Raw genomic sequence first — 19,468 nt, 5'->3', positions numbered from 1 at the left:
TTAGATCACATGCGCTAAGCTGGGTCATGTGAGACGGGGCGGCTACTAGTCCCGAGTCGATTACGCATTGGTGCGCTGCAGTAATTTAGAAATATGACAAGTGTGTACGGTTTAGTTGTCCTGGAAATATTACATATTCAGTAAGATTCAATCTGGTTTGCTTTACATCCTGCGCTTTTCGTTGGACCGCCTTTAGCTTTGATTACGGCATTCGATGTGGCATCGTTTCCACAAGCTTCTGCATTTATTTCTGTTCAGAGTTGCATTAATGTTCCCCCAAGATCTTGTATAAAGGGAGAGTTGGACAACTGTGCAAAGTCTTCTCCAGCACATCCCAAAGATTCTCAGTGGGGTTCAGGTCTGGACACTGTGGCCAATCCATGTGTGAAAATGATGTCTCATGCTCCCTGAACCACTCTTTCACAATTTGAGCCTGATGAATCCTGGCATTGTCATCTTGGAATATGCCCGAGCCATCAGGGAAGAAAAAAATCCACTGATAGAATAACCTGGTCGTTCAGTATATTTAGGTAGTCAGCTGACCTCATTCTTTGGGCACATAAGGTTGCTGAACCTAGACCTGACCAACTGCAGCAACCCCAGATCACAGCACTGCCCCCACAGGCTTGTACAGTAGGCACTCGGCATGATGGGTGCATCACTTCAGCCGCCTCTCTTCTTACCCTGATGCACCCATCACTCTGGAACCGGGTAAATCAGGACTCATCAGACTACATGGCCTTTTTCCATTGCTCCAGAGTCCAATCTTTATGCTCCCTAACAAATTGAAGCGATTTGCCTCACTGATAAGTGGTTTTGCCGGTTAGCCTCACTGACAAGTGGTTTTCTTAAGGTTACACAGTTGTTTAGTCCCAATCCCTTGAGTTCCCTTGCGTGCGTGTGGAAGTGCTCTTACTTTTACTATTAAACATATACTTGGATTATACTGTTGTTTTTCTACAATTTGATTTCACCACGTTTAAGTTTAAGCTTCTGAACTCAGAACCACTGCTGACTAGGCAAACATTTCTGTTATTGTTTTTTTATATTGGATATTTTTTCAAAGTTGTTTAAAAACAGTTTTTCAAAAGTAAAGACTGCAAGGATGAACTAAGCAATATAATTTCACATTTTTAAATGTCTGTAGTTGCCCACAGAGTGCTTGTGGCGTTATTGCATATCTGCTCTGACAGGAAGTCACTAGATGAAAACCAGACGGACAAGTCCACATGCTATCGTGAGGTGGGGAGGAGCAACCCTGAACTGAAAGACAGACTGAGAGATGTTTTTGTTGGGAGGGGCTGAGAGGAAAAAAACAAGGAGACGAAGGAAAAGGAAGGAAACAAAGACCAGCGTCTTTACAAAACAGCAGATCTACAGTGGGTTACGGCGGCTTTGAGTGGGAGAGCTGTAAATGTAGGACAGGCATCAGTTCTGTGCTTCACCTTCTCATCTCACAGGAACTTCTTGATATCTTTTTTTAATGTTCCGTCCAGCTATCAAGCCTACAATGGATTCCATCAGTTCGGTAATGAGCTTTTTCGCCAGCCAGAAGCTCACCATTGGTTATGCCTCCATGGCCATCGCCACTATTGGCGGTGAGAGAATCTTCACCTTGTTTTCCTTCCAGTGCCCATGCAACAGCCAACAGAACTTCGCCTATGGGCTGACGTACCTGCTTGGGCCGGCTGTGGTGCTGCTCACCATTGGCCTGGTCGTGAGCACACCCCTTTGGCGCCTGTACACTGGATGCTGCCTGAACCCGCTGAAACTCTGTCCCAGGGGGAACTGTGTAAACTGCTTCTGCAGGCTCTTCCAGGTGCTGGTGAAAGCCCTGGTGGCCCCTATAATGTGGCTGAGTGTGGCGCTGCTCAATGGAACCTTCTACGAGTGTGCCGTGAGCGGCATAAATAGTAAAGAGATTGTGGACCTGTTCTGTAAGAATATGACCAGCACATGTCAGCAGGAGTTGGCCAGGGTACCGTGCCAAGCGTCAAATCTACCTGCAGGGCAGACGGCAGAGCTTCTCCTCATGCTCCGAGCGCAATCCCAGGTTAGTGCATCTGAATGCCATCAATTGCTTCTGAATCCTCATGTTCTGAACCTATGGAAGCTTTCCTTTACTGAAAATATGCTACATGAACATAGTACTCTATAATGAAGATTCGGTGTATAACCACATGTTTTTATTGATATAATGCTTTGTTTGAAATAATGTTTCACAGTTGTCTGTTGTCAGCAAGCTGATAGCTGTTTGTTTATTTCTCCAGATCCTTGGCTGGTCCCTGATCATAACTGCCTCTTTGGTTGGGCTGATTGGAACATGTTACCGAAACTGCCGCTCTCAGGTGAGCTTCATGCAGCTTACCTTCTGGAAGATTTACATGAATAAGGAGAGGGAGAAGTTTGACTCGTATGCCGAGGAATATGCCACCAAACTGGCGGACCGCAACCTGAAGAGCTTCTTTGAGAATCGAGAGCCAGAACCTTTTACTTTCCCCAACCACAAAGCCTGGGAGGAGATCTCATCTGTGTACGTGTACAAGAACAGTCAGCAGTGTTACAGCACGCTGCAGAGGTATGTGGAGGAGCCCCGATGGGACTACAACCCGGAGAAAGTCCCACTGGACAGAGAGCACAGCATGGAGGCCAGCTGACATGACTGAAGAACACAGCTAGCAAATCTTCCAACTCTTGGGAAATGTTAATAAAAGAGCCAGGAACATTGCTAATGATACATGATGGGGGAAAAATGAAAGCCCCTGAGGTGAGAAAATTAAATGTTTGTTTTTGACAACAATAATCAGTTAAATTCAATTTTATTTATGTGCCTTTAACAGCAGACATTGTTTCATTACCGCTCATTACAGGATTCTATATAGGTTATGTACTATTCTGATGTCCAAACAATTTTGAAATACTTAAATACTTTGAATGCTTTAAATGCTTTCAAAATACTTTCGTAACAACTTGCTAATATATTCAAATAATTCAACTTAATTGTCAATATACTTTGTTATTGAAAATTAATATACCTGTTTATTACAAAATCAACACAAAGCTCTGAAGTGAAAATTATCAACTGAACTTCATTCTCAGGTGGGCTTCTCTCACTTTGATGACACTGTTTTGCTTTTAAGAGAAAAACATGCTGTTTCCTGTTTGATGTTGCTAAGATTCTGTTTCGAATTTGTTTGAATCCACTACTGTAACGAATAACTAAGACTTGCCGTCCAACAGCTTCAAGTAGAAACATGTTTATCATGTGATTGAAATGTGATGCCTGAATCCATATGCACTACTAGTTAATTAGCTTTAATGCTTACTCTGTTAAACAAGAAGCCACTGTTTATCATAGACCACATCACTTAGTCTAGTTAGTCTGTTTGGGAACAAAAAGTGTTTCTCAGCGTTTGGATGGCTTTGTCAGTGTGAAAGCTATATGAGTGGAATGTTTTAAGCATCTTTACGCATGAGTCACTGATACGCCACCAATGAAAACCACACCCAGAAAAATTCACCCAGAAACCACACCCAGAAAAAGTTATTGCCTTTTCTTAAAATAAGTAAATAAATAAACATAACAAAAATGACAAACAACCCCACCCCACAAACCTAGACTATTAGCATGCCTACAAGGTGTTTATGTATATTTATGTAGCCTAAGAGAATGTATAGGTACAAAAACAAAGTAAACACAGCTGATTTATCATTTTATGGCCTTAGATCAATTTTACCTGTACATTTCCGCTAGTTGGCTGCAATTTTTATGTAAAAAAAACCATGCTTTTGGATGTTGTTGAATCATGATAGACATTTTTTCTCTCTGTGTGGGTAAGCAGCCAGCCAGCTGCACTGGTATGAGGTAGCAGGAAACTCAGACTCATCTGAGGTTTTACACTACACGAAAAAAGGAAGTGCCATGTTTGATGCATGGGTGTATAGATTTTGATCCGATGAGACAAAGCATTTGTGCAATTTTGCGGGTTCTTTTAATTGCTAAACTTTTCTGTGTAGCTATTCACCGTTTGACTACTGATATAAAATATATTTCTGCTGTTTCCATACCAGATAACATACCTATTAAATTATTTGTATAGTGATTAACACCAGCGGTGTTTCTTGGATTTGTAAATATCAGGAGAGCTACAGGTGTCTATATATATATATATATATATATATAAACATATGTCATGGAACGCGCCCCTTCCACGTGATGGAGTTGTTCGTTTAATATGTCTCGTTTGTAACCACGCATATGTTCTTAAGCACACAGCACACACCTGCATCTCTTTAGTCTTGTCACGTTTGTATGTACTTACACCCTTGTTACTGGGTGTATTATTGTCGGTCACTGATCCTGTTCGTGCATCTGTTCACTTTATCACCGCCCGTGTTATATGAGTGCAGGTGTCGTGAATGTTCGTCAATAAACGTCTGTCTCCGTCAAACGTGTCTGTACATCCTGCTCCTTGTCCTGCGGCACTCGGGCCGTTACAATAAGTCTTGTTTAACAAATTATATTAGCTACTAATTAAAGCTACATTTATTCAACAGTACTTGTCAGGCACAGGAATTTACATTTACACCATTTTAGCTGATGCCTTTATCCAAAGCGACTTACAAATTTGCTTTGGTATGATGAAAACTACTCCACAGGATATACCGCTGACAGAGGTGTTTGGTGTTTGCGTTGTGTCATTGTGGAATATGGTAGATCCAGATGGAACCACTTAGGCAATGCTTGGTGGTGAAGTATATACAATCCATGTGGAACTGGTGGCTCTGCTTACATATTAATGAGGCCAGTGCGGCTGGGTATGGCCTTAGTCACTGGGCAGGCCAATATTGGTTAGGAAGTGATTAGCTACATGGCAGCAGTGCCACTGGTAAATATAGACAGACAAACGTTGTGTTTGCCTCTTGGTGTCATGTGTGGCAGTGAGCATGCATTAATGGTGTCAGTTTGGCCAGTTTATATATATTTATATACTTGAAGGAAAAAGGAACTGCCTGGAGGAGGGAGTGGGGAAATTTGAGTTCTCTACCAGATGCCTGAGAGCTCGAGAGTCCTGTATAGAATCTTAGCTGTTCCCAGGACTGCAATCTTCTGGATGGAGATCTGCTGGAGCCATTTTCCCAGTTTGGGGGTCAGAGCCCCTAGGGCTCTGATTACCATGGGAACCACTGTGGCCTTCACCTTCCACATTTTTTCCACCTCTTCTCTCAGTCCTTGGAATTCCTCAAGCTTTTTGTGTTCCTTGGTCCTATCACTTCTATTAAAAAAAAAATAAAAAAATAAAAAATATATATATATATATTAGAAGTTGAATTTAAAAAATTGTGAAATTTTGACATGTACATTGTGGTTGTATAAACAAGACAGTTCAGTAATGTAGGCTGTGTGAGGCACTTCAATGGTGATTACATTTCAGTGTTTTCCAGCTTGACTGTTGGGTTTTCAGGTAAGGATGGTAAACTGTGGAGGCACAGGCTCACCATATTCTCACATTCTAAACACAAAATCATTCCACATAACTTTTCCACGTGTCTTTTCCTGCCACATTTGTGTTAAAGAGGGACATTATATCAATAGAATGTTTTAATCATGGCTTAAATAATCTTCATAATCAACTCAACATTTTGTCCTTATTGGTTGAATAACAATGTTCATTGGCTTAGGCTGAGTTGTAGAGAGCTTATCTATAATATGAAAAAGCTTGCTGGATAGTCATATTATAGTTTCATAAAATGGACCACCTAGTTAACTGTTCAGATCTTCTGTATAAAATTAAGAAGGGTTGTTGACCAGATATATTCTTGCCCCCTTTTATCTGATCACTACTGATTTTAAAGGGGACCTATTCACGCTTTTCATAGACAACAAAATTTTCCATTGTTTTGCACATCTTGGGCACAAGAATGGGGAATGACTTCTGGTGAGTGTTTGTTGTTTGACAATCAATAGCTGAAAGCTTAACTTCGAGGCTAAAAAGATTTAGCTATACATCATCACCTACCCATCATATCCAACTGTGTAGCTAGCTTTTTGAATACAAGACGATTTCATATTGCAGTGGCATCATGGATAAAAATATTTCATGAGAATTGTAAACAACAGTGTGTTCCTCATCCAATGACCCGTTTGGGTGGATGACAGGTATAAGGTATAAATGAAAAAGAGAAATTATAAAAGCACAGAAGTTTGTAATTATCTACACAGTAACAAAATTGGAAGAGATCTGTGTTACAATTGTGAATATTTCACATTTCTCAAAGCTGATGTACAGCCAGGCCAGTCCATTGGGAAACCCAGTTACTCAGCATGGGTCAAGGTTCAAAACAAAGGAGCATTAGAGACAGTGGGATGCTCTTGCACTGTTGGGCTGGGCAGATATTGTAGCCACATCACTGCTGTGTTTTCGAAGGTAGGAAACTAGGATACATAGGTACATAGATAAACATTTAATTGGTAACACTGCCAAAATAACCATAAATGTTGCAGATTTAGCAAAGTATTTTATAGGCCTAGTAAACTAGTTTAAGTAAATCAAGCGAAGTAAAACAAGAAAGTACATCTGTAGCGAAGATAGACTACAGATGATTCCTTTGATGAAAATTTAACCTGGTCAGAGTGGGCTTTTTCTCACCACCTGGCCACGGACAGGACCCAGGACCCGTCTGTCACCATGATGCAAAGCATCAAAACCATAAACGGCCTAACTGATAGCGTTCCGTGCTGGCCTGGCTTTCTGACCCTTCTCCCTCTTCTTAGCTGTCATAAAACCCACAGATGGGAATGCGGCATGCTCTTACCACCCTGTTTATATTTCAAAGAATTGTGACCATAAGTTACCATAAGTTACCAGGACAACCAACTTTTCTCATCCCACAGAGATATGTTCACAGATATATTTGTTTATCTTTCTCACAAGTTCACAAAGTAACAACTTGTTATTTAACCTACTATGATGCCAAATGGCAGTCAGACAGTAATTTATGGCTATGTTATAATCTCAAAATTGTGATATTTGCCCCCATTATTTGATAATTGTCTACTGTTTTATTATTCTTTTCCTTACCCGTTCCTTATTAATTTGCATTATTCATCCTGATTTCTTCATTTGTATGTTGGTTACTTCATGCTTATTGTAAAGAAATTGTTAACCACTCCTAGTTGTGTTTACTAGAAATATTTTATGAACCAATTAAACAATACATTTAGTCAGTAGTTTTAGAAAATAGGAGATGATTAATTTGATTATCCAATTGCTCCACCTATCTTAGGGTTTGTTTCACAAACTTCATTCTAAGACCAGGAGGTAAAGATTGGCAGATAATGTATGATATTCTTTGTTTAACTGATTCGTGGTGGATCTTATGCATTCCTGTATGTTCTACAGGATTGCTTTTTCCCCATTGTGAAAACAAAATATATTGAATATGCATGAACCCGGCATGCCCTCTTCCCCAAAGTCTACCTGGAAAGTTCGACCCCCTTTTGTCTGGTACAAGGTGAAACGGGGAAAGACCTATGTGGGGTCCCCCTAGTCACACTGTGAGGGAAAATTAAGACTCAGTTTCTTTTTTGAACTAAGTCAATAGCTTCTCGTTAAGTGGTTAGAAAGACTCAAATCTCATGTTATCTTAGTTTATTTTATTTTTTTGTTTGATAGTTTGGTAATTTATTATTGTTAGTTTGTGTTTGTCTGAATTTTCTCATCACAGCTTATATCAAGCAAACTCGCCTGGTTGTGTTAAGACTGGAGTTCCATTGTGCTACCGACAATGAATCCAAAACTCCTGCTTTGGAAAGGCCTGCCTACAACAGCCTATGACTCTCTAACCGAGCCAGCACAGACGATCCAATCCCTTCGTCCGAGAATCCACTGTCATTGGCCTTCATCGTGTGTGCACTGTTAAACGAGCAACTTTGGGGAAACAAGACTCCCAGTGCAATCTCTGCAGTTTGATGGAAGATGGACACACTCCCTCTGTCCCCTCCAGATGGCTTCAACAGAAAATGATCCCTCTCCCTGAGTGCCACTCAGATAGTTTTACATGGTCAAGCCAGCAAGTCATAAGAACAGGCATTTTTACTACCAGTTGGTATCAATAGTAACTTTATTGTTTATCCATCACATTGTATCAGTTAACACTTTCCTCTCATCAGTGATACAGCCTCCTCATCCTATAATTAACTCTCCCATGGGCTGTTTCCTACAGAGTCTTCTATGATACTTCTAGTCTTGCTCTTTCACGTTTGATATCTTGTTAATAAGTTCCCTTTGTGCTTCTTTGGTTGATAAGTAGATTGCCGGTTTGTTCGTTTCCACAGGTTGCTTCAACCAGTTTTCTTTTCTTTTTTCTCTTTTCCTTATTATACCAGTTGGCTACTTTTGTCCACCGCAAATGATTTGTGTTCATTTTGGCTTGGCTGCATTGTTTTGTTTATTTATTATAGTGGTTCTAGTGAACTTGATACCTTTGGTCGTGTTTTACTATTATTCACTAAACATACCTTAGTTATAACGTCTGAGAGTTAAGAGTGCTGTTCTAACGTTTCAGGTAGCAAGAGATAGCAATACTGTGTACAATTTTCATGGCAAGTTTTTACTGACAGGTTTATCATCAGTCATTAATAATGATATCTATCTATCTTACCATATTCATACTATGGAAACAGTTTCTATGTAGAAGATATTGAGTCATGTCTATGTACATTTCCACATTCATACTATTGTAATTTTATGTACAAATTATTTACAGCCATGTCTATGTACGTGTCCATAGTTTGCCCTCCGCTTAGTTAAATATGGGGCTAGCTTCTCCAACAGTGATTCAAACTGGGTTACTGATATCCGAAGATATCCTCGAAAGCGCTCCTTACAGAGTTTCAGCTCTTTTATGAGACAACAAAACTCTCCATGCTCCTTTCTTTTCTTTTCTTCCAAAATCTGATCTGCCCAATATTGCCGTTTGCATTTTTCTGTGCGTAGCAAAAGGATGTTCTCATCATATGAAGACATTCATTTGAAGACACCACACACACGTGGTTAATACGGTGTATGAGTGCAGTAGATTCCTGACCTAACAGCGCAGATTTAACTTAGGTACTCCAAAAGAGGGACTGCCTCTTTAAATGAACAAACGGGCGGCCAGGCAACTCAATCTATGACAGAATCAAGACAGCTTTTAAAATGCATTTAAGGCATCACACACCTGTGGAGATCATTCTTTTCTACGTCTTAGTCTGTGCCTTTGAACATTTTATGTTATGTAAAAAACAACAACAACCAAAAAACCCCGAAATTGTTTAGAATAGGGAGCTGCTGATCAAACTCAGGACGCTTTACGACACTATCCAGACATTAGAGAAGGTTTATGATAAAATCGATACCAGCCCAGCTAGGCAGTGTCAGCACGCACGATTTTGTTTCTTAAAGGTTAGTCGATGGACATCTATGATATAAAATGACTGACTACGTAGAAGAACAGCGGAACGAGTTGGAGGCAATAGAGTCCATTTACCCCGATTCCTTTACAGGTGAACTGACAGCTATAATGTTTAGCTAGCTAACTCTTTTGTGCTTTCTGTCGTTCCCACTCGATTGCCAGCTAACCGGTATACACATGGCAGTTGTGTTATCTGTTTAGTTAGTTGTCTATAGCTAGCATAGTGAGAATTATAAGTGGAAACTTTTAGAACTTCAGGAAGATGAGGTACCAGGGCCAGATACTGAGCCTTTTCCTTTAAATGCTAATGTAGATTACGTGAAACAGCAAGCTAACCTGCTAACCTAGGTTAGTTAGCTAGGTTAACTATGTTAGCTATCTAGCTAGCTAGCTATGATGGCTAATAAGGCGAGTAAATGGCCGCAGAGTTATTTTAATTATTATTTTATTGACATAGGCGAATAGAACATAGACGTTTCACACACAGTCTTCCACGGTGTGTTTCCACTGAATGTGTTGGGCTTTGCTATTTGAACAAAGCTAGTTGCCCTTAACTGATAAGATGTAACTGTTAGCTCTTTGTGATTTTTATATAAGTCGTTGTTAATGTAGGTGTGTCTTCATTACTGTAGTGCTTTCCGAAGACCCCACTAGTTTTACAATCACAGTCACTTCCGATGCAGGGGAAAACGACGAGAGTAAGTAATGTTGATTTCCAACTTACAGTGAAACACCTCAAAATAATTCCCATGTCATCATTGATGTGTTTATCATTTTTTGGAAGTCTTCAGGAATTCTCTATGAAGTGTACACAAAATCACAATGCATACTGCTTATGTTAATTAAATCTCACAAGCCTTCTGTCACTTTTTTTTTTCCCAAGAAAAAGATTTTATTGAACATGCACATATAGGGAAGTTGACAGTACTACAGCCAATGCAAGGGCCGAAAAGGTCCAGACCCTATAAAAACATACAAAAGGAATGTTGCAGTGGGTGATGAAGTGCACATAATATTGCCATAATATTGCCTCCCCCCATCTAATTGGGGGTTAGAGTTATACAAAGACCTCTAGTGATTTACACATTTATTGCTTTCCTCTTTCTTGAGATTAGTCCAGATATAGGTTTATCTCCTGTATAAAGACCATAATCAAAGCCTTGTCTTTACTAAAAGTATTTGTCACTTTTATAGCATTGGAGGTGACACTGAAGTTTACATATGTGGAGAAGTACCCAGATGAGCCTCCACTCTGGGAGGTCCCGTACCAGGAAAATCTGGAAGATGCAGACAAGGAAGACATCCTGGTTTTATTGAAGCAACAGGTAAATAGAATTTTGTGCAAGCTTCATTTTGTGATACATGTTGTGGTCAGTGCTTTACTTTTGTGTGATTACTGTGAATAAGCAGGTTTTTAGTGTCTTGATACATTTAGTTGTTTTTTGCCTTCTAAGCTACTCTATTTTTTTTTACAGGACAATCTTAACAATTTAGTCAATCCATGCCATTAGACAAAATTGAGTGCCATAGATCTTGCAGATTCTTTTAAAGACATTTTTGACTATGTTCCACCAAAATGATTAAGCCAATTTCCATTAATCTTTTTTATGGGGACATGTTAATATTTGTTGTTTGATATATAAAATAATTAAAAATATTATATTACTCCATCTTTTAATAATTTCCTACATTTCTTACAATTGTTGTGGATTGATTTGGATTGTACTTTTATACTTCTGGATATGTAGTAATCCATTCTGAGATCAGTTCATACCTTTCTAATGCTACTAAATTAGAATTTGGAATAATCCTTTTTGGAAAACATAATATCTTCAAAATATCTTTTACAAGTACAGTTTTCACTGCTGCAGCTATATTCATCAAGACCTGTGGCACTCATTTTGTTATGCAGCACCAAATAATTTCTAGATGTGATATAACTATATTAATACTACACATAAACAAAATTTGTTTGTATGAAAATTAAAAACTAGTGGAGAGATGAATTTTTGAAAGTTTTCTTAATGTTTATTACTTTGATTACTGTTAAATGTTCAGCAACAAATATTTACATGAATTATAATTACATGAAATAAATTATCCTTAGGGCTTCTTAGATGTTTAGTACAAATTTCAATCCAGTGAAAAGAATTCAATTGGCAAGACTTAGAATACATACAAAGAATTGCAAAAGTGAAATTTAATTCTGAGGGCTAAAGTAAACTAAACGAAAAAGGTCTTGGAGTCTCATGAATTTGATAGAAGTCTTCACATGATTTTTTATTTTATTTTTTTCCCACCATGAAAATCCGTGACATGAACTGGGAGCTGTAGGCGAGTTGGCAAGGAATGACCCCAATTTTCTGTGCACGTCGAGTTGCACTTCAGCTGTATTTGTTTGTTTTGCATGGGCTTGTAGGCAGAAGAAAACCTGGGCATGGTCATGATCTTCACCCTTGTGACAGCTGTGCAGGAGAAACTGAATGAAATAGTCGACCAAATTAAGAGCAGAAGAGAAGAAGAAAAGAAGAGGAAAGAAAAGGAGGCAGAAGAAGAAGAGAAGGTCTTGCTCCCCTCTGTTCTCACTAGCGAGCGTCACACGCAGTGTGCTTATTGGTGACCGGTCACTGCATACTGTATTGGTAAAATATAGTAACTTGTCCATCTCTAACACTGTAATACTCCTGATGGAAAGTTGCGGATTTAGGTTGTTGGCTCACTGAGGCAGTTGGAGCTACTGCACTGTTTAGGATCATCAGAAAATGCTTTAGATTATGTACCAGTGATGAAATCTTTTCCCCCTAAACCAGGCATTCCAGGGAACGGTAGTGACTATTGAGAGCTTCCTGTCATGGAAAGCGCAGTTTGAACGGGAGATGGTGGAACTGAAGAGGAAAAAGCAGAAGGAGGATGAGCAGTCTGGAAAGAACAAACTCACAGGTAGGCTCAGCCCTGCAGCTGCACACCAGGATCTCCCCGAGAAAGTATTTATTTCATCCTTTCCCCCTGTTACAGGAAAACAGCTTTTCGAGAGAGACCATAATCTTGATACATCAGATATTCAGTTCCTGGAGGATGGTGAGTAGCTTCGACTGAGAGTGCCCATTAAAGCATACAGTAAACTGACATATGTGAATCAGATTTGAAGTGTATATATTTCTGTGTACACGTTCAGAAAAAATATCTTGATCTTGATTAATGCGAAAATAACACTTCTAAACACGCAACAGAGTAGAAGTTGATTTCATCTGACGGACTAATTAGTAATTACGCAATAATTACTAAAAACAAAGCAAGCAAGGTATATGACAATGGATTTTGGTAGGCAAAAAAATTAAAAAGAGAAAGTTGCTAGTTGGTCATTGCCAGAAGAGTGTATTTTGGGTCAGTAATTATACTGTACCAGTAAACTACATAGGAAAACATCATTTCCAATGGAATTCAATTGAAATTTGGATTTTGTTCAGGATTCTAAGTCTATTATAACTCATCTTTGCAGAGATGAGTGGGCTCATGGCTCATGTGATTTTCCTTTTGTAGCTGCAAACAGTGTTGAAGTGGATGAATCCCTCTTCCAAGACATGGATGATCTGGATCTGGATGAGGATGATCCTGATTTTGAACCACTAGATCTGGACAGTGATGAAGACTAAGGTGGCTCAGATGGCCAGCTTCACGTGGGGTGGCCGGACAGGTAGTCAGGAGGGGGGATCCAGGCAGTCGGACATCAGAGCAATCTCACTGAAAAGGAACTGTTTACCCGGATTGCAGAATGCTGCATATTTTACTGAAACCTTTCAAAGGCTTGATCATTTTTGACCATTACGCCATTAAATCCCTTTAGACTTGATCTCACCCTGCTGAGCTTTAAGAGGAGTACTGGAGGAATCTTTAATATTACAGCCAAGCATGCTGATGGAAGAAATATGGTTTCAAATTTGAGGTGAAGAAGGTGGAAATAATACGGTGGATAAATAATGGTGTGCTTATGGATAAATAACCACACTATAGTTATTTAACCCGAAAAAAGAGACTTTATTAAGCAACCATTTAAATCATGTAGCTGACCAAAATGGAGCTTCAAGAAATGTTTATATAAAAATGTTTCATTTCTAAGCAAACCCAAGTGTTCCTGGGAGTTTGCCTTGGGTGTTGACTTAAAGATCCTAATGGCCCCTCTCATTTGGAAGTAATATCTTCAACAGTAGATCAAATGTTTTGTCGAAATACAGGTCCCGCGATAGTCTACCTTTTCCTTTCTCTATTTGAGGTCATGAGGTACTTGCTTTCTAAACACCTTTTTTTGGTTCAAGTGTTTCGCGTATTAAGACAGACGCGAGAAACCACAATATCACGTGCTGTCCCTCTGCATAATTCAGCCACGTGTGCCAACTGTAAGTGGAAAATCAGCAGGGCCGTTAATTTTCCAAAAGAGGGCAGCAGAGAGGCATGAGCCCGGTTTTGGCGTCCCGTTAAACACAGACGTGGGAAAATACGCTGGTTTGAGTGTATGCGTCTTCCGGGGTTCCGGAAGTTTTGCACCCTAGTTCTGTTTAACAGGGATTACAGCTTTCAGATTGTTTGAAATATTTGCTAAAATGGATGTTAGAACAGCACACTTAAGATCCATACTGAAGCTTCTGAACATTCAGTTATGCAGGGATGATCTCGCTGATGTCCCACACAAAAGGGAGAGGCACATCTCTCATCTTCTCCTGATACACTCGGTCAAACCTCTCATTCTGAGCCACGGTGAAGTAATTCTTCCAGTCACCCACGGTTCCTGTTCATCGAGAATTTAAATACAAATATTAATTACTCATGGGATGTATCTTAATTTACAAGGCAATGCATGGACACACACAACAGGCACTAGAACAGAAGTGGGGGACGTGAAAGAATTGTAGGGGAAGGGGTTAAAATTACAACCAAAAAAAAAAAAGACTCAATCTTTTTCATAATCTTAACTTTATTTTCATAGTCATTTAGTAGTGTTGGTTTATTTTATTTTTAGAACAATAAATACACGGAATTAATGTGAGAAATTTAACATCATGTTGTCAACTGGTGATGTGTTAAATTTTCCAAAATGGACTGCTTTCCAAGGTCATGTATTGAACTTGCAGGAGAAGGGAAACAAGATAAAAGCTGTTTTCTAACTAAAAGAGTGGAATTCAATTTAGACTACTTAAAGACCCATGGATGGGTCCCCCCGTACTTGTGTTGCCCATCTGAGGAACTGGGTGTGTATTAGTAATTCTAATTCTGAAGTAATGAAAGTGAGACCAAAATAAAGACAGATTTGATTTCTGTGTTTTCAGTGAAATTGAGACCAAAACGAAAAACAATGAAAGTTCTACAGAATGTAAAGCTCTTCTGTTCAAACCAGAGATGCTGCTCTTTAGGTAAGTAATAGTTGTAATGCTGTACCTTTCCTCATGAAGCTGCCACGCTGGTGGTTGAGAAGGGAGCTGGAGATCAACGTGTAGTTGGCCTGAGGGTTACACTGCATGTTTGTAAACATGCTGTGCTTTACAACCCCTGCCAAATCCTCCTCATTCAGGTTCCTCCCCAGGAACATGCAGATCTTTTCAACTGCTGACCGCAGATCCTACAAACACACAAAGTCAGAAAGAAAGGATAAGTGAAGAAAACAAGCCCTGGCCACTAATCTTCCAGAGAGCTTCTATAATAAACGTAACCTATCTATATGGTATATTTTTTTGCTGAATTGGTAATATATTTGAGTCAAGCAGGTAGCACAAACCTTGATCAGTTCCTCATAGGTGATATACAAGAAATTCATCTCTTTTCTGTGAGAATACCAGGTCTTGACATGCTCAAACCAGCAGTTGCCATAAACTGAAACAACAGAACCCAATGGTGATGGCTCACCAACACACACATTAAAGTGATTGTGATATCGAAATTAAACTAATGTGAATATAAACTGATATTAAAATAAGAATTCTCACCTTGCCCCTTCATGAACTTCTCATAAAAGTCATTAAAGTCTTTTGGGGTCTCTAGCATAGCTGCATAGTTGTGAAAGTGGTAGTAGGATACCAGAACATCCTTTGGGTTTCTTGCCACATAGATAACCTTTTAGTTATCATGGAACAGATAAGAGAAAGTTCTTATGATAAAGTGCTCATTTCTACAAGAACAAAACTACCATATCAGCACTAAGATGATAGAAGTGGCAGCATCTGGGTGGATCTGCTATGGGCTATATGTGTTTTCTCAATGCTTATGTTAAAAAGGTTACTGGTACATCAAAGTGAGCCTTTCTCACCTTCCCCTTCCCCTCTCTGAGTCCAAGGGGCATGAATTTGTACTGCAGGTGAGAAACACGGAGTCTGGGGGATGGGTCGGAGACAAACTCTTTCTCACTTCCAGTCAGCTCTATCCAGGGAATGCGCTCAGACGTCAGCTTATCTTGGGTTGCTGTGACATCCCCCCTGGCTTCAATCAGACTCAGGATTTGCTGTAGCCAGATGGTTCCTGCCAATAAGGGGCCGGTGACAATGGACTGGGTGCGAAGGACCATTTAGTCACTAGTTGATAGGCAGTAATATTCTAATAAAAGTAGTTGATAACCTGATGAACTACTTGGCATTACGTGCCAGAAAGTCACACTTCATTTCAGAGCATTCAATAGTGCAGTTCCCACCTATGTAATGTCTCTCATCCTCCCTCTCGTGACCCATTCTTCCACCCTTAGTGTCTGATGATTCTTTCATTATGAGAAAAAATACTTGTGCAGACTCTTTTCATGCATGACTCATGGTTCCTTAGTGGTGAAATGAGCCACCCAGGTCTGATCTAATCTGCAGAGTCCCTCCCAACCTTCAAAAACATCTGAAGTCATTGCTTGACACTAGGATATAAAGTTACACTTATATAGAACCTTTCTCAGTACTTAAGGACGCATTACAGTCAGCACACAGAACAATACTTTTACATACAGTCAGCGCACTAGACTAGCTCAAGCAATCAGTGCTCCATGTGCTCCTCATTATATTACAACTAGCACCTGAATTTACAATTTGCAGTACACTCCTTTTTTTGAGAAGAATGAATATTGTTTGCATTGGCTGTATACTTTGTCTTCATTGTAATGTATTTTTTGTAATACACTGTTGGCACATAAAGCCTTCTATGTATGCTTATATGCTTTTAACTGTCTTGCACTTGTATTTGTAGTGAAACTGGCTTATATTGCTGTACTTTGTCTCAGCTCACCACATAAAAGAGTCTGCCAAATGAACTAATGTAAATGTTGTCGGCCAGAGGAGGATGGCCCCCCCTTTGAGTCTTAGTTCCTCTCCAGGTTTCTTCCTCTTTCTATATGTAGTTTTTCCTTGCTACTGTCACCCTTGGCTTGCTCACTGGGGTTTGGACTTGGACATTTGTAAAGCTGCTTTGTGAAAACATTTACTGTAAAAAGTGCTATATCAATAAATTTTGATTTTTGATTTTGAAAACATAAATGGGAATGTGAGCCTATTTGCATATTTAATTTAATTATTTTTTAAACTATTATAATTTATTTGCAATGTGAATTTACTTGCATACAGATATAACTTTACATCCAAAATGTACCAATGCAAGACAAAAAGTGAACAAACTTGCAAAACTCAAAGGCATTTTGAGTTTTCTGTGTTACAAAAGTTTGCAGGCAGATGTGGAAATGGCACAAATGTTGATAGCAAACCTAATTCCAAACCTGATGTTTCATAAATGTTTCGTTGTTGTTCAAAACCGACTCCATTATAAATAAATATAAATATAAAATGACAGCGAGATACCACAGCAGGAAACCAAAAGGAAATGGAGTCATTCTAATTCCAGTTTCCAATTAAAGTTGTAGATTAAACTAAAGAATGACAAAAAGCAACATCATCAGAACATAAAGAGATCATAGTCCTAAAGGTAAGTGTAGAGAGAATATGCAGATGCTTATTTTTCTTTTAACAGTAGTAATAACAGCAAATATCCTCTGATACCTGATTTGGGGTACGTGATAACAAATACATCGGAGTCTTGAATCTCCCAGTTCTTAATACGGTCCACCTCCTTAGGGGAATGAATTCCCATGATCAGATTGAAGCCCTGGAAGGGTACTAGTTTATGGATTTGGCCACCATCCTCATCTGTGTATTCTGTTCCAACACGACAGCAAAACACAATAATCATCCTATTTTTAAGAACATTATACCCAAAGTTTGTATACACTGCCTTGTATATAGTATACGGAATACTTAGTTGTTATCTCTGAATTGTCACATATAGTGAATTTAGACATAACATTTACGTAAACAGTATGAGAAAGCGCATTATCGACATACTGTATTATTTTCTGCGATAAAACCTGCATATATTATAGTTCGAACTGAGTTTTTATTATTCTGTTCAGTGTGGCCTATTTTATTATTTATGCGTTGAAAGGCTTGGAGAAATGTTTTTGATTTTTTTTGTCTGAATAATACATTTCTGTCCCTCAAAGAGCTTTATCTGTTATTCTTTCTACGAGCAAATATACGCAGTTATGTGAGCCACATATTCGCAACATCGTGACTTCAGAGACGCATATCATTCTTACCTGTCATTACTTTCTCCACTTAATCCAATTCTGAGATCAAAGTTATGGTAGGTTACAGAAACCTTGTAAGAGAAGCCTCCAATCAGCGTATGAACATACGACAGACAGCAAAGAGTTAAAAAATCTCAAAGTTCAACGACGCTGGAGTTCGTCACTTACACGCAGCTTCCATTTCGTTTGTTTACATATTCGAAGCGTTTTATTCGCCGAGTTGGTTCCTTATTCATAAAGGGTGAGTTCACGATGTATTTTTTTCTGCGCACTTTATGCTTTACAGACATAGGTTAACTAAATGAAGATAATAGGTTAAAGAATGTTAAAGAATTGTAAATCTGTTAAGAATTGTTATGTTTTGTAAATCTTTTAAGAATTGACTCTCAATTTTTCAACCTGATATTTTGAATGTAAAAATTAGATTCAAATATAATTAAAATATTTATTTTGTAAAATATTTATTATATCAACTCATCTCAAGTGTATAATGTCATTTCTACTGTTAGAAAAACATAGAGGTGTAGGGTGGGGGTGAGGTGGGAGAGGGACATTTATGGGGTGGTGTGCGGGGATTGTGATGGTACACAAATTGATCAGAAGAAACACCAGCTCAGGTTTGAGAGTATAAACAACCTCAGGCCAGACACAGGACGTTTTCAATAGGGAACAAGTCTCTTTGTGTAAGGAGATTTTGATTTTAGTAAGGTCCATGCTGATATCACAACTGGCATCATGAAACGGGCAGACAAGTAAAGGAACACAAAGGGGAAATTACAGAGGCATACTGAAAGCCTAATTCCCTGTAATGAAGGCCTAATTCCCTGTAATGAAGGCCTAATTCATTGTAAGGAAAACCTGGCCGAAGATCATCTCAGATCGAACAGGCAACATGGCAAATTAAAAAGCTGAAGTTTCAGATCAGTTATGAGGGCTTTATTGACTTTCCGACAGAAAAACAAGGAGGTAACCAGTGAAGCGAGTTCTTTCCCTGTAAGAAAAGTTGGTTTAGCCTGGCCCAAGATCATCTCAAATCTAACTGCAACATGACATTTTGAGCAATGGTGTGCACATGTAAATTGATCAGAGGGGAAATTTCAGATGCGTACTGACGGCCTATTTCATGTCAGGCCAGACAAACATCTAATCCTTCATACAAAACTTATCTGTACAAAACCATGAGAAATACAAACAGGTTAGCCACCTAAATATATCTCAATATTAGTTTTTTTGTTGTTATTGTTCAAAATGGTCACATAATGTCTTTCCTCCCAGCAAAATTTGTTCTCTTAATGGGGGAAATCAGGTTTAAATAGATAGTTACTAGGAAAGAAGCAGGACTAAATCTATCTCTGCTATTCCATCAAAGCAGCTTTACAAATGTCTGAGTCCAAGCCCCCAGTCAGCAAGCCAAGC

The 19,468-nt window shown here is 39.0% G+C and overlaps 3 protein-coding genes across 5 annotated transcripts; 2 read left to right on the top strand and 1 right to left on the bottom strand.

Moving 5' to 3' along the window:
• The first annotated feature begins 1,282 nt into the window (after window positions 1-1,282).
• LOC113578949 (calcium homeostasis modulator protein 5-like) lies at window positions 1,283-4,451 on the top strand. The gene is made up of 2 exons (XM_027012511.3): window positions 1,283-2,053; window positions 2,271-4,451. The coding sequence occupies exons 1-2, from the start codon at window positions 1,484-1,486 to the stop codon at window positions 2,655-2,657; spliced, it is 957 nt and encodes a 318-aa protein (XP_026868312.2). The 5' UTR covers window positions 1,283-1,483; the 3' UTR covers window positions 2,658-4,451.
• Window positions 4,452-9,324: 4,873 nt separating this feature from the next.
• rwdd1 (RWD domain containing 1) lies at window positions 9,325-14,766 on the top strand. Its single transcript, XM_027012521.3, has 7 exons — window positions 9,325-9,547; window positions 10,089-10,154; window positions 10,651-10,781; window positions 11,876-12,019; window positions 12,267-12,396; window positions 12,472-12,534; window positions 12,997-14,766. Exons 1-7 carry the CDS (start codon window positions 9,475-9,477, stop codon window positions 13,107-13,109), a joined length of 720 nt encoding a protein of 239 aa, XP_026868322.1. The 5' UTR covers window positions 9,325-9,474; the 3' UTR covers window positions 13,110-14,766.
• On the bottom strand, window positions 14,103-18,227 carry LOC113578952 (amine sulfotransferase-like). 3 transcript variants are annotated; one of them, XM_027012519.3, is made up of 7 exons: window positions 18,062-18,227; window positions 17,466-17,621; window positions 15,752-15,960; window positions 15,432-15,558; window positions 15,224-15,318; window positions 14,887-15,067; window positions 14,103-14,239 (listed from the first exon to the last, which is right to left on the bottom strand). In XM_027012519.3, the coding sequence occupies exons 1-7, from the start codon at window positions 18,066-18,068 to the stop codon at window positions 14,109-14,111; spliced, it is 906 nt and encodes a 301-aa protein (XP_026868320.2). In that variant the 5' UTR covers window positions 18,069-18,227; the 3' UTR covers window positions 14,103-14,108. The 3 variants fall into 3 exon arrangements, with proteins under 3 accessions (XP_026868320.2, XP_026868321.2, XP_081579649.1); XM_027012520.3 differs by lacking the exon at window positions 17,466-17,621; XM_081723523.1 differs by lacking the exon at window positions 18,062-18,227 and having other exon boundaries at window positions 15,752-15,988; window positions 17,466-17,619.
• Window positions 18,228-19,468: the final 1,241 nt, after the last annotated feature.

The sequence above is a fragment of the Electrophorus electricus genome, chromosome 11, assembly GCF_041902795.1.
Source record: "Electrophorus electricus isolate QZ-2024a chromosome 11, ASM4190279v1, whole genome shotgun sequence".
Lineage (NCBI taxonomy): Eukaryota > Metazoa > Chordata > Actinopteri > Gymnotiformes > Gymnotidae > Electrophorus > Electrophorus electricus.
Note: the sequence above shows the minus strand (reverse complement) of the source record. Positions and strands in the feature narration are given on the sequence as shown.